We start from the raw sequence: 14,311 nt of genomic DNA, 5'->3' as shown, positions 1-14,311 counted from the left end.
GTAATGACCGCCTGAGGCCGCAGGCTCAAATGGCTGCCTCGGAAAGACTTGGCACAAGCCACTCCGTCTGGCAGACTCCAGAGAAATCACAGTACCATTTATCCTACATACAAGGATCTGGTCTTACAGAAGGACCCAGTAGAATGCTACTATGAAAGGGCTTCTATCCAGAGGTACGAATGGTCGCCAAGTAGGGTCAGAACCAAGAGGTCATGTCAAGGACAAAATCAGGATCTGTAAGAATAGTCAGAAAGAAGCCGTAGTCAAAACAGGAAAGCACTAAACCAAAAATGGGAGCAGAAGACGCACACCTAGCCAAGGAAACACTCAACTATATCTGACAGCTTCCAGCAGCAAGCTGGATGACTTAGGCTTCTTTCACACTTCCGTCGGAACGGGGCCGTCACTAAGCATCTGCGCGACGTACCGACGGACATTGCGAAAACTCTGTGCAATGTTGGCAGCGCACGCAGTGTTTCAACGCGTCCGCTGCCCACTGTATGGTCCCAGTGAGGAGGGGGCGGAGTTCCGGCCGCGCATGCGCGGTAGGAATTGCAGGACCCAACATATGAATAAACGTTCCCTTGAACGTTTTTTCGCTACGACGGTCCGCCAAATACCGACGCATCCAGTGCACGACGTATGGAACGTGCGTCCGTACGTCGCGATGCGTCGGTAAAACAAGTCTATGTGCAAAAAACGCATCCTGCGGGCAACTTTGCAGGATGCGTTTTTTGCACAGAACGACGCATTGCGACGGCCCCGGAAGTGTGAAAGAAGCCTTAGTAAGGTATAGTGCTCTCCAACTGGCTGGAGCAGGGAGCTGATCACTCCAGCTGGACAGCCCACCCCCCACACTGCAGACTGGACGGCACTACAGGTTCCAGGTACTCTAATCTGAGTGGCTGGTCAGAGCCCAAAGTCCAGAGCTTCTGTTTCCGACATTTATATCACCTGCAGAGTGAATACGGCAGCGCCTGGCGACTGAAGCAGAAGTCGCAGGGTCATCAAAATGTTATTCATTCATTATTCATTCTGAGACCCCTTATATGCAGTTTGCACTGTGCTCCTACTTTTATTTTTTTATTAATCAAGCATTGACAACAGTTTTTAAGGAAAGTACAGTATAGGATATGAAAAAGCATACTCACATACCCAACTGAATACTAATGGGTACATCAAAAATGAAACATACAGACTCATCCACGTGGGACCTCACTTTTATCCAATTTAACAATGTAGTAAACCATGTGACACCAGTGAACAAAAAAAGTTAAACTGTGAGGTGCAGTGGCTTAGTGGCTTGTGAAAGTTCTCACTCCCCCCCCCCCCCCCCTTGGAATCTTTTGTGTTTTACTACCTCAAATCACTGACAGACTGAAACAGGTTTTGCTCAAGAACAGCCATGTATTTCGCACCATCCATCTTCTCCTAGACTCGGACCATTTTTCATGTCCCTGCTGCCGAAAAACATCCCCATAGCAGGATGTTCCAACCACCCTGTTTCAGTGTCAACAGACATAGCGTTTACCTTGGTGGCCAAAAACTTCAATTTTGGTCTCATCTGACCACAGCACCTTCCTCCATACATTTCGGGAGTCTCCTGAATATCTTTTAGCAAATTCAAAACGAGCCTTACAATCTTTGTGTGAAAGAAAAGGCTTTTTTTTGCCCACTCTTCCATAAAAGCCACCTCTATGGAGTGTACGGCTCATTGTGGTCGTATGGACAGATACTCCAGACTCTGCTTGGGAACTCTGAAGCCCCAATTACAACGATACCCCATTTATATATATTTTTTTTATGTGTTGGCGCTTTTACACAATAGGGCTACGGTCACATTATCAGTATTTGGTCAGTATTTTACATCAGTATTTGTAAGCCAAAACCAGGAGTGGAACAATCAGATGGGAAAGCTATAATAGAAACACGTCACCAAGTCTGTATTTTTGACCCACTCCTGGTTTTGGCTTACAAATACTGATGTGAAATACTGACCCAATACTAATAGTGTGACCGTAGCCTAACAACTATTTTGTAGAAAAAAATAATTATTTTTGCATTGCTTTATTCTGAGAGCTATAACATTTTAATTTTTCTGCTGATAGAGCTGCATGACTGCTTGTTTTCTGCGGGACAAGAAGACATTTTCAGCATACCTTTTTTATTTACATTTATCTTTTTGATCACGTTTTATTGCACTTTTGTTTGGCGATATCATGATAAAGCAGTGTTTTTTGCCTTGTTTTTTAATTTTTTTATGGTGTTCACTGAAGGGGTTAACTAGTGGGACAGTTTTATAGAGCGAGTCGTTCTGGACGCAGCAATACCAAATATATGGTTTTTTTTGTAATTTCCTTTTACATAAATAAATGTACAGTATTTATTGGATTAATATTTTTTCTTTTTTAGTTCATTATTTGGGTATTTTTTAGAAAATGTTTTTACACTTTGTAATAACTTTTTTATTACTTTTCTACATTGTCACAGAATTGGACATCACTGTATAGTAACAGATTGCTGACAGGGTCCTGCTGGCGCTCACAAGCCAACTTCCCTGAAGGGACCCTGCTGCCATCTTGCGGCCGGGGGTCACCATGGAGACTATAATAATAATAATAATCTTTATTTTTATATAGTGCTAACATATTCCGCAGCGCTTTACAGTTTTGCACACATTATCATCGCTGTCCCCGATGGGGCTCACAATCTAGAATGGAAGCACACTGGGAGCCTACTGCCTGTGCGATGCTCCTCCATGTCGCTGTCACTATTGTCAGCAGCATCAGAGGGGTTAAATGTCCACGATTGGTGCTAGCACTGATCGCGGGCATTGCTGCAGGGTGTCAGCTCTCACATAGAGCTGTCATCTGCTCCCAATCATGGTAGTGTTCAGCGTCAGCCCCCACGATCGCAGCGCCGTTCCCTTTGTGGGAACGCAGCTCTCGTAGAGCTGTATATGGACGGCACACGTTGGGGAGGGTAAATAGTGTTGCAGCTTCTGTGGCCTTTCAGAAAAGGTGTGTATATACTGACAGACCAGGTGTCATTTAGATTGCACACAGGTGGACGTCCTTTCAATTATCACTTACTTAGGCTAGGTTCCCATTGCGTTAATGGGACCGCGCTAACGGACAGCGTTGCACGGCGAAATTAACGCCGTTCAACGCGTACGTTAGCACGCCAATTAACAGCAAAGAGAACCCATCAGCAGGATTTGGCTAAGTAAAGTGCCGACATGGCCAATGGCTGCCACTAGTGCCGTTTTCCTGGAGACTGCCAGGAGATTAGTGCCCACAGTTAGTATGGCGCCAATCTGAAGTTTACATCAGGAGAATGATAAAGAATACAGAAAAATATTTAGAATTGAGAGTCCTCAGTGGTTGATACCTTTTAATGGCTAACTGAAAAGATGGTAACAAATTGCAAGCTTTCGAGACCACTGAGGACTCTCAATTCTAAATATTTTTCTATCCACTAGCTAACACGGTACGAAGATATATTTCTTTCCTGTAAAGAATACAGAGACAGCGGAGGGGCAGAGCCGAAGACCCTCCCCACAGTCTCGCCTCACAGTCCTGCCCCTGATCTGATTATAAGAAAACTTCAAACACTCATCACACACAATCCACAGAAAGGATTCCTTCACCGCAGGTATCGTTTTAATCAGTATCACAGCGCCAATATGGCCATGTATGTACCTTACTTAGCATAATCCTGCTCATAGGTTCCCTTTAAGGTTGGATTCACATGCAATTTTTTTTTATTGTACGCAAAAAATTAGATTGATTTTTGTTTTCCAGTGTGCTTGACCCGATTTTCATCCATGTTTCGTTAATTCTTCTCATGTGCAAAAAGAAAAATGATGGAGGTATCATTAGCAACAATTCAGTGGAAAATGGACTGTACACAAATGCAACTTGGAGGGTATCCTTGTGCTCTCCATTTTTTATTAGCGGACCCATTCACTTGAATGGCCGAGTGTGGTCAGCACAAGAGTAGGACACGGTTCTGTTTTTTTAAACAGAACATAAATCAGCAAACAAAAACAAAACTGCCATTTGAAAAGGCCCACAAAAAATATCATTTGTCTGTGTTGTCAGAGAAAAACAGTGACGCCACTCATACAACAGAGTCAGCACGTATCGCTGCGTCATACGTCCTCAATGACGGTGCTGTGAGCAGTGAACCCTTCACCAGTGATTATTGAAGCCCCCAATGATTGAACATTTGCTAACTGTTGATTGTAGAAAAGACAAACATATATACTGTGTATATATATATTCATTAGGGTAGGCTGTGCTGTATAGATTACTGATACATGTGTGACCCATTTTTGTTTCCAAGAAATTCCTGAAGGAAAAATTGATTTAATAAAGTCGTTGAATGGTGAGCTATTGAGTGCAACATTCGATGCTTCCAGTGATGCCAATCCCAGCGTCTATATTGGACTTCGTCTTTCTGAAAATCATAATCTGAAAAAAGAAGATGAATACTTCCAGAGGCTTAAAACTTCAATGGAGACCATTTCTAGCAGGTAGCACATATGTGCTTGTTCATTGGCGTTTGGGAACATATTTATTCCTGTAATGGTTAGAAGACCACCATGACTCCATATATGATTATTATTTTTGCTGTACAGCCAGGAAACCAGGCGCAAGGATTTTCCACTGTAAATTGTCAGTTTATTTCTGTCTTTTACAAGATTACAGGCCTGCTTTTATATAAGGCACAGTGGAAGAAACTTTTATAAATCTGCCATGCTCGGTATGCTAATTAGCCGCGAGTAGTCATCTTGGCGGGCTGTTCCTGTGAATAACGAGTTGGCGTTGGCAGTTTAGATTGGCAGATCCATGTGGCAGGTTTCCTTTAATGAAGCGGGGTATGGTTAAACTAAATCATGGCTGATTGGAACTTTATATTTTAATGCTCAGTTCACACATGCATTTATTCTGGATTTTATGTCCTGTTATAGGAATAGAGAATGAGAATTCATGCAGGATCTGTCACAGACACAAACGATGCCCCATGGGCCCAATTTATTATAATGGAGAATGTTCAGTTTCTGTTAAGAGGGTCCATCATTTCATTGGAAATATTGAGCAGTTTGCTCTTTTTTTCCCTCCTAATGATAATGATGGAAACTACGACCGAGCCTCCTAACAGGGGTGATGCAGATGGGTGTGGACCCACTGCTCCACAGGCTGGGCTTATCCTGAAGGGGCGAAACTAAGCAACTACCTTGTTTTCGCTAGAGCCTCTGGTGGTGAGGATAGGCTTGGCTGCAGGAAGTCGCCAGGTGTCACTCCAGGGCAGTCTCTGTATCTGCAGCAGCTGACCCACGGGTCAGTGCAGGTATACAGAGTACAGGAGGGCAAGACAGAGGCATAGTCAGACGATCCAGGGTCGGGACAGGAAACATGGGTTCACTATACAAGGTGGGGTAAGGAGAGGAAAGATCAGAATATATGACTAGCTGAGCCGGGTCGATCTCAGAGGAGACTAAACTGAGGTACACTTTGGCAGGAAGCTAGAGACAAATGCAGATAAAACCTAAACTTAGGCAAAGGTAAAGAGGGAGTAGCTGACTAATATACAGTTGTGCTCCAAAGTTTACATACCCCTGCAAAATTTTTGCTTTTTTGGCCTTTTTCCAGAGAATATGAATGATAACATCAAAACTTTTTCTCCACTCATGGTTAGTGGTTGGGTGAAGCCATTTATTGTCAAACTACTGTGTTTTCTTTTTTTTAAATCCTATTGACAACCCAAAACATCCGAATGACCCTGATCAAAAGTTTACATACCGCATTTCTTAATACCATGTATTGCCCCCTCTAACATCATTGACAGCTTAAAGTCTTTTGTGGCAGTTCTTTATTTTCTCAAATGGTAAAGCTGCCCACTCGAGATCTCCCCAAAGTGGCTTAATGATTTTGAGGTCAGTAGACTGAGATGGCCACTCCAGAACCTTCATTTTGTTCTGCTGTAGGCAAAGACAGGTCGACTTGGCCTTGTGTTTTGGATTGTTGTCATGTTGGAACGTCCAACACGTCGCATGCACAGCTTCCGGGCTGATGAGTGCAAATTTGCCACCAGTATTAGCTGATAACATGCTGCTCTTTCCTTCAACTTTTACTAAGTTTCCTGTGCCTTTCTATCTCACACATCCCGAAAACATCAGCGATCCACCTCCATGCTTTACAGTAGGAATGCTGTTCCTTTCATCATAGACCTTGTTGACCTCTCTCAAATGTAAGGTTTATGGTTGTGGCCAAAAAGTTCAATTTTGGTCTCATCACTCCAAATTACCTTGTTCCATAAGTTTTGAGGCTGGTCTCTGTGTTGTTTTGCGTATTGTAGGCAAGATACTTTGTGGCATTTGCACAGTAATGGCTTTCTTACGACTCGACCATGCAGCACATTTTTCTTCAAGTGCCTCCTTATTGTGCATCTTGAAACATCCACAACACTAGTTTTCAGAGAGTTTGGTACTTAAGCTGATGTTATTCGTGGGTTTTTCTTTGCATCCCGAACAATTTTCCTGGCAGTTGTGGATGACATTTTTGTTGGTCTACCTGACCGTGGTTTTGTTTCTACAGAGCCCCTGATTTTCCATTTGTTAATCACAGTTTGAACGCTGCTGACTGGCATTATTAATTCCTTGGATATCTTTTTGCATCCCTTTCCTGTTTTATACAGTTCAACTACCTTTTCCCATAGATCCATTGACCATTCTCTTGCTTTCCCATAACTCACATTCCAGAAACTTCAGTGGCTGGAGGAAAGATGCAAGAGTCTGTCTGGATCCCATAAACTCACTCAGATTTTATGCACACACACTGATTACAATCAAACAGGTCACAGGTGAGGATGTTACCTTTAGTAGCCAGTCAAACCCATTTGTGTCAACTTCTGTGCATGTTCTCAGGCCAAAATCTCCAGGGTATGTAAACTTTTGATCAGAAAACACTAGTTTGTCAATAAATGGCTTCACCCAACCACTAACCATAAGTGGAGAAAAATTTTTGGTGTTATCATATTCTCTAAAAAAGGCCAAGAAGGCAAAAATTCTGCCAGGGTATGTAAACTTTTGAGCACAACTGTATACCTTGCCTGGCAGGGGATTGGATGGGGAAGACCCTGCAGGACACAACAGGGTTAAATTGCTGCAGGATCTGGCTGTCCCTCCCTATAGCCAGGTGCAGACAGCAGGGATATGCAGATATGCAAAGTATGGAAGTGCTGGATAAGGACTCAGCACAGCGGTTTGACACAGGGAGGAGCAGAGCGGCGAACGCAGTGAGTAGGGAGGCGCTAAGAAGTTGTGAGAGACCCTGGTGTGACAATAGGGACTCTAACAGAGGTGTGAATGGAGAATAAGGCTATGAGAATGTATTCATGCAAAGTAATATCAGCAATTGCATTATATTTAATCATCACAGATTATTTGGTATTTAAAGAGGATCTGTCACTTACTGGTAATTTAACATTTTTACCTGAGCTGATGTTCTCCTAATTCTGGCATGGTTTCTTTTTTGTTCCTGAGATATGGGCCCCTCTTCTTTGTATATAAATCTAATCTTTTTAGTCAACTGGGCCTAATCATCAAGAATACGCTCATAGAGGAGAATTGAGGATCATGCCCACGTGGATAAAAATATGAAAAGAAGAGAGAATCATATCCCAAAAATGGAGAGGCTCAGACACAAAAGAAAAACAACACCAGACTCTGAAGAAGCAGCTTTTACATCAGGTGAAAAATAACATATTTCTGAGAAGTGACAATACCTCTTGAATGTAAAGCTCTTTTACTTCTACCTTTTCCTTAAAATTAATCTCCGTGTGTGGAGCCCCATTAACCACACAAGAGTTACACTAATGCCATTCAGAGCATTGTTACACGGAAAATAAAGGAAATATGTCAGTAGGCAGACCTTATAGAGGACTAGCAAGAGTCACCACTTCAGTACCAAAAGGAAACCAGATTTTCTCTCAATATTTTGCTTCTGCATGACTTGTGAATTGTTCTGTTGATTTTCTTCTCACTAAACATCTTGTCATTCACAAATATAGTAGATTGGGAATCAAAGAAGGTGAGCCCAAGACAGGACTGCTAGCCCTTCAGCTGATGGCACAGAAGGTGTCTTGTGACAACATAGACTCATCTGTAAGAAACAGATTATTTACACATTTGAAATATCACCTTCACAAAGAAAAAGAAAACATAGGTAATTATCTGACGTGGTTGAGTCCTGTATATCTGGTAGTGACTAGTGATGAGCGAGTGTACTCGTTGCTCGGGTTTTCCTGAGCACGCTCGGGTGACCTCCCGAGTATTTTGTAGTGCTCGGACATTTAGTTTTCGTTGCCTCAGCTGCATGATTTACAGCTGCTAGCCAGGCTGAATACATGTGGGGGTTGCCTGTTTGTTAGGGAATTCCCACATGTATTCAGTCTGTCCAGCAGCCGTAAATCATGCAGCTTAGGCGATGAAACTAAATGTCCGAGCACTACAAAATACTCGGAGATCACCCGAGCAACAAGTATACTCGGTCATCATTAGTAGTGAGTGACCAATAAATGCAGCATTCGGTATTGCCGATTATAGAGTGCGATGACCCCTGTTATTTTTTATGTGTCACACTAATCGCATCTAATTGTTCAAAAACAATTACAAATGAAAATAACACAAAGGGAAAAGGAGTTGATACATCACAATTTCCCACATGATTACTGCATTTATTTAAAGGAACAAATGCATTTCCTATAGTCTGATCAGCAATGTGAAAAAGTAACTGCCCCACTAAATGTAGCAATCAATCATACTACAGTTAGGAGCAAAGCAACAAATTTGTACTCATACTATATGTTAGTATTAGCCGTTAGACATTTAACATTTTTTTAAAGAGATCCTGTCACCATATTAAAAATAAAGGCATGTATTTTAAGGGGTATTAGTGCTGAATAAATCCTTATATTTCTTGTAGAAATCTGTTTTGCTGCTGGTTTAGAGACATACATACCGTAGTTGAAATTGTTTGCTTATAGGCCACAAGTGCAATGATTGAGCTATGCACTTACATATCTCCGGCCTCGCTCTATTCTCCACCAGCCGCCTGCCTCCTGTCTCTGACTGATAGGTCACTGAAACGTGAGTTACCTAGAGACAGAAGGAAGGCAATGTTTGGAGAATGGAGAAAGAAGCGGGAGATATGTAAGTGCAGTGGGTGGGCTCTGTACTTACATATCTCCAGCCTCACTCTGTCCTCCACCCGCCACCTGCCTCCTGTCTCTGACTGATAGGTCACTGAAACGTGAGTTACCTGGAGACAGAAGAAAGGCAGAGGATGGAGAGTAGAGCGTGGCAGGAGATATGTAAGTGCAATGGATGAGCTCTGTACTTACATATCTCCGGCCTCGCTCTATTCTCCACCCGCCGCCTGCCTCCTATCTCTGACTGATAGGTCACTGAAACGTGAGTTACCTGGAGACAGAAGGAAGGCAGTGTTTGGAGAATGGAGAAAGAAGCGGGAGATATGTAAGTGCAGTGGGTGGGCCCTGTACTTACATATCTCCGGCCTCGCTCTATTCTCCACCTGCCTCCTGCCTTTGACTGATAGGTCACTGAAACATGAGTCACCTGGAAACAGGAGGAAGGCAGAGGATGGAGAGTAGAGCATGGCAGGAGATATGTAAGTGCAATGGATGAGCTCTGTACTTACATATCTCCGGCCTCGCTCTATTCTCCACCCACCGCCTGCCTCCTATCTCTGACTGATGGGTCACTGAAACATGAGTCACCTGGAAACAGGAGGAAGGCAGTGGTTGGAGAATGGAGAGAGAGGAGGGAGATATGTAAGTGCAGTGGGTGGGCTCTGTACTTACATATCTCCGGCCTCGCTCTATTCTCCACCCGCTGCCTGCCTCCTGTCTCTGACTGATAGGTCACTGAAACATGAGTCACCTGGAAACAGGAGGAAGGCAGAGGATGGAGAGTAGAGCATGGCAGGAGATATGTAAGTACAATGGATGAGCTCTGTACTTACATATCTCCGGCCTCGCTCTATTCTCCACCCACCGCCTGCCTCCTATCTCTGATTGATGGGTCACTGAAACATGAGTCACCTGGAAACAGGAGGAAGGCAGTGGTTGGAGAATGGAGAGAGAGGAGGGAGATATGTAAGTGCAGTGGGTGAGCTCTGTACTTACATATCTCTGGCCTCGCTCTATTCTCCACCCGCCGCCTGCCTCCTGTCTCTGACTGATAGGTCACTGAAACATGAGTGACCTGGAGACAGAAGGAAGGCAGAGGGTGGAGAGTAGAGCGTGGCAGGAGATATGTAAGTGCAATGGATGAGCTCTGTACTTACATATCTCCGGCCTCGCTCTATTCTCCACCCACCGCCTGCCTCCTATCTCTGACTGATGGGTCACTGAAACATGAGTCACCTGGAAACAGGAGGAAGGCAGTGGTTGGAGAATGGAGAGAGAGGAGGGAGATATGTAAGTGCAGTGGGTGAGCTCTGTACTTACATATCTCTGGCCTCGCTCTATTCTCCACCCGCCGCCTGCCTCCTGTCTCTGACTGATAGGTCACTGAAACATGAGTGACCTGGAGACAGAAGGAAGGCAGAGGGTGGAGAGTAGAGCGTGGCAGGAGATATGTAAGTGCAATGGATGAGCTCTGTACTTACATATCTCCGGCCTCGCTCTATTCTCCACCCGCCGCCTGCCTCCTGTCTCTGACTGATAGGTCACTGAAACATGAGTGACCTGGAGACAGAAGAAAGGCAGAGGATGGAGAGTAGAGCGTGGCAGGAGATATGTAAGTGCAGTGGGTGAGCTCTGTACTTACATATCTCCGGCCTCGCTCTATTCTCCACCCGCCGCCTGCCTCCTGTCTCTGACTGATAGGTCACTGAAACATGAGTGACCTGGAGACAGAAGGAAGGCAGAGGGTGGAGAGTAGAGCGTGGCAGGAGATATGTAAGTGCAGTGGATGGGCTCTGTACTTTGATTAATGCTGCCCTTTAATGCCAGGATTGCAATTTTCAGTCACCAAACATCCCGAAAAAATGCAATAAAAAGCAAAAATTCATATGTATTCCAAAATGTTACCGATAAAAGCAAGCCCCATACTGCTCAATCAATGGAAAAATGAAAAAAAGTTATGTGTCAGAATTTTCCAAAAAGTTCTGAATTACTTAAAACCAGTAAAATGAGTTAGGAATTGCCGTAAGTATACTCACCTGCAGAATCGTGTTGCCAGGTAATTTTCACAGCATATTGATTGACATAAAAACAAAATTTAAAAAACAATGGCTGAATTGTGTGTTTTACATCATTTCACCCCACTTGTTTTCGTTTTTCAGTACATTTTATGGTAAAGTTAATGGACTGCATGCGTTTACTGGGCCACTGACAGTAATGATGTCAGCAGGGTCACTGTGTGTGCTCTGGCAAACATAATTTTCAGACCCTAATTACGGTAATCAACTGTTGTCTTGGAGTCTGCCTCAAAAAGGCGGATAAGACCAAAAATTATGTCCTATGTCCGACAGAGCACACGGTGACTCCTGATGGGCAATATGAGCCCTGCAAAAAAAACAAGCCCTGATACTACTATGTCAAGGAAAAAATAAGAAAAAGTCATGGTTCTTGGAAGAATGGGAGGAAAGAAGCTTTCAAAAGCTCAACAATTAATATTGGCTCCAATGGGAAGGGTTAATAGTAATTATGACTACAAATGATTTTAAGATAGTGACATTTTTTAACAACCTATTTGTACGCCTAATTTTATGATGTTTTTCTTTTTATATAGCACTTAATGGCAAACCACTTTCTAACTACTTCCAGTACAGCCTTGGTATTCTGGCGATGTGCGTCAATGGCAAGTTAGTCGACAGGCATGTGGTCCACAAGCTCGTTCTTGCAGAAGAACAAAAGAAACTTGGATATGGAGACACAATATCAATAGGTAGAGAGGATGAACTTATCAAATAGAGATATACCGTATATATAGCATTATTTGTTCAGTTCTATAAAGTGCAAAAATTCAGAAGCTGCATTCTGGGCAGGACATTTCCCATATACAGATATACAGTTGCTTGTGCAACTTTTTCTACCACACTTTTTCCTTCCACTCAACTTTCCGTTAATGTGCTTGGATACAGCACTCTGTGAACAGCCAGCTTCTTTATCAATGACCTTTTGTGGCTTACCGTCCTTGTGGAGTGTGTCAATGACTGCCTTCTGGACATCTGTCACGTCAGCAGTCTTCCCCATGATTGTGGAGCCTACTGAAACAGACTAAGGGACCTTTTTAAATGCTTATGAAACCTTTGCAGGTGTTTTTTGTTAATTATTCTGTTTTACTGAGATAATGACTTTTGGGTTTTTGTTGGCTTTAAGCCATAACCATCAACATTAACAGAAGTAAACACTTGAAGTAGATCACTTTGTAATGACTATATTATATATGGGTTTCACTTTTTGTATTCAAGAACTGAAATAAATTACCATACCTTTATGTTGATATTCTAACTTTGTGAGAAACACCTGTATGTACTTGGTGTACTGGTAATCCAACACAGGCACGATTTAGTATTGCCCACAGGGTTGTCAAAAATAAACTGTCCCTTGTAAGGCCTGAAAAGTTGTAAAGTAATAAAATAATATGGCTTTTTCCACTGTTGGAAAACTTATTGTTCATTTTATGGTGGAATTGCTTATTTAATGTCTTTAAGTAGGCCTTACAGTTTATGTGAATAGTGTCTATACTGTGTAATCTATGTTTGCTGTTACAGACACAGAAGCCATGGCTGGCATTGCATTGCTATGTGTAAAGAGACTCAATAACTATCCCCGTGAGCTGGTCCTGCATATAAAAAATTCTGTTAAAAGCATAAAAGACAAAATTGTTGAATCAGAAAACAAAGATGGGGAACTAGGAAATCTTTACAGCACCCCCCTTGCTGTGCAGGTGAGTTTATAGATATCTGAGTTTTATTGAGACAGTAGAGCAATTGAGACCAGTGGGGTACCGCCTATGGGGTCAGTGAGACGGGGTGGCCCAGTGCCAACGCAGGCCTTGGGTGCCCCCGCCCAACATCGTACTGTCTGCTATATCGGCATCCTGTATCTGGATGCTGATACAGTTGAAAACAATGATTGAGAGAGGGAGCCGACAGCTGACGCTCCCATCATTCCTCTCTGCATCTGAGCTCTATGATGTCTCACGCAGAGGGCGCGGTGATGCCATCAGAGCAATCTGTGCCAAGCAGTGCAGAGGGTCAGATGACGCACTGCAGAGACCGGAGCAATGAGGGAACGGGTTGAGGTGAATATTTATTTATTTTTAAAGGGAACCTGTCATCAGGATCGTACACAGTAACCTACACATGGTGTCAGGTGGGCATCATTATACTGATTACAATGAAACCTGGGTTGATGAAATCCGTCTTGTGGTTGTTGCTTAATCTTCATTTGTAGTTTTCAGATATTGAGCTTCTTGTGCTCCGGAGTGGCCTGTGGGGGGTCTTCTTGTGCTGCTCCGCTTACATATTCATCTGTATGGCTCTTGTTTTAGATAATGCATATAATATTTTTGATATTACTATTGATAATATTCTTTACATGTAATATTGTTGATAATACCTATAATGTTGTGGCCATTGTGAGGCTTAGAAAAAAAAAATTACATTTTGAAAAATGGGGCCAGCGCTCCCAGAGTTGCATCTATCTCTTACCGATAGATACTACTGCGCAAGCGCCACTGGCGGTGGCATTTTGTTGAAGGAAAAAAAAATTGGCTGCAGCAAAATAGTGGTGGCGCTTGCGCAGCAGCATCTATCGGCAAGCAATAGATGCTACTGCGCATGCGCCGCCGCTATTTTACTGCATAACATTTTTATTTTCTCCATCAAAATGGCTGCAGCGCATGGTTATGTTGGGGCCATCATACTGAGTGGGAGGGGAGTATGTATTGGCCAAAATAGTGTCAAAGTCAGTGTCCATTTTGGTGGAATTGGTATAAAATTAACCTACTCCAACTTCTAAAATAAATAGTAAATTGGGTACTGTAGTTCAATATAGTATGTGCTGTAAATTTTTTCATAAGAGTTTGGGAAAGGTGTGAAATGTCCTATAAATGTCTAATAATCTAAAGACCTTGGCTTTTAGTTGAGATGAATCTGTGCTGCACTTTATGCTCATGCTCAGTAGTGAGGCAGTGCTGTGGAGTCGGAGTCGGGAGTCAGGGATATTGAAGAGTTGGAGGTTTGGCTTACCAACTCCACAGCTCTGCAGT

At 43.0% G+C, this 14,311-nt stretch overlaps 1 protein-coding gene across 2 annotated transcripts in view; it reads left to right on the top strand.

Moving 5' to 3' along the window:
• The window catches only part of TCN2 (transcobalamin 2), a 43,379-nt gene that overhangs the window by 12,149 nt on the left and 16,919 nt on the right, over nucleotides 1-14,311 (top strand). For both annotated transcript variants that reach the window (XM_069754379.1, XM_069754367.1), the window contains exons 3-6: nucleotides 4,348-4,537; nucleotides 8,077-8,231; nucleotides 11,825-11,980; nucleotides 12,810-12,985. In XM_069754379.1, the coding sequence (XP_069610480.1) occupies nucleotides 4,348-4,537; nucleotides 8,077-8,231; nucleotides 11,825-11,980; nucleotides 12,810-12,985 (677 nt within the window). The remainder of the gene's footprint in view (nucleotides 1-4,347; nucleotides 4,538-8,076; nucleotides 8,232-11,824; nucleotides 11,981-12,809; nucleotides 12,986-14,311) is intronic.

Source organism: Ranitomeya imitator, chromosome 1 (genome assembly GCF_032444005.1).
Source record: "Ranitomeya imitator isolate aRanImi1 chromosome 1, aRanImi1.pri, whole genome shotgun sequence".
Classification (NCBI taxonomy): Eukaryota; Metazoa; Chordata; class Amphibia; order Anura; family Dendrobatidae; genus Ranitomeya; species Ranitomeya imitator.
This window is presented reverse-complemented; position numbering and strand designations above follow the sequence as displayed.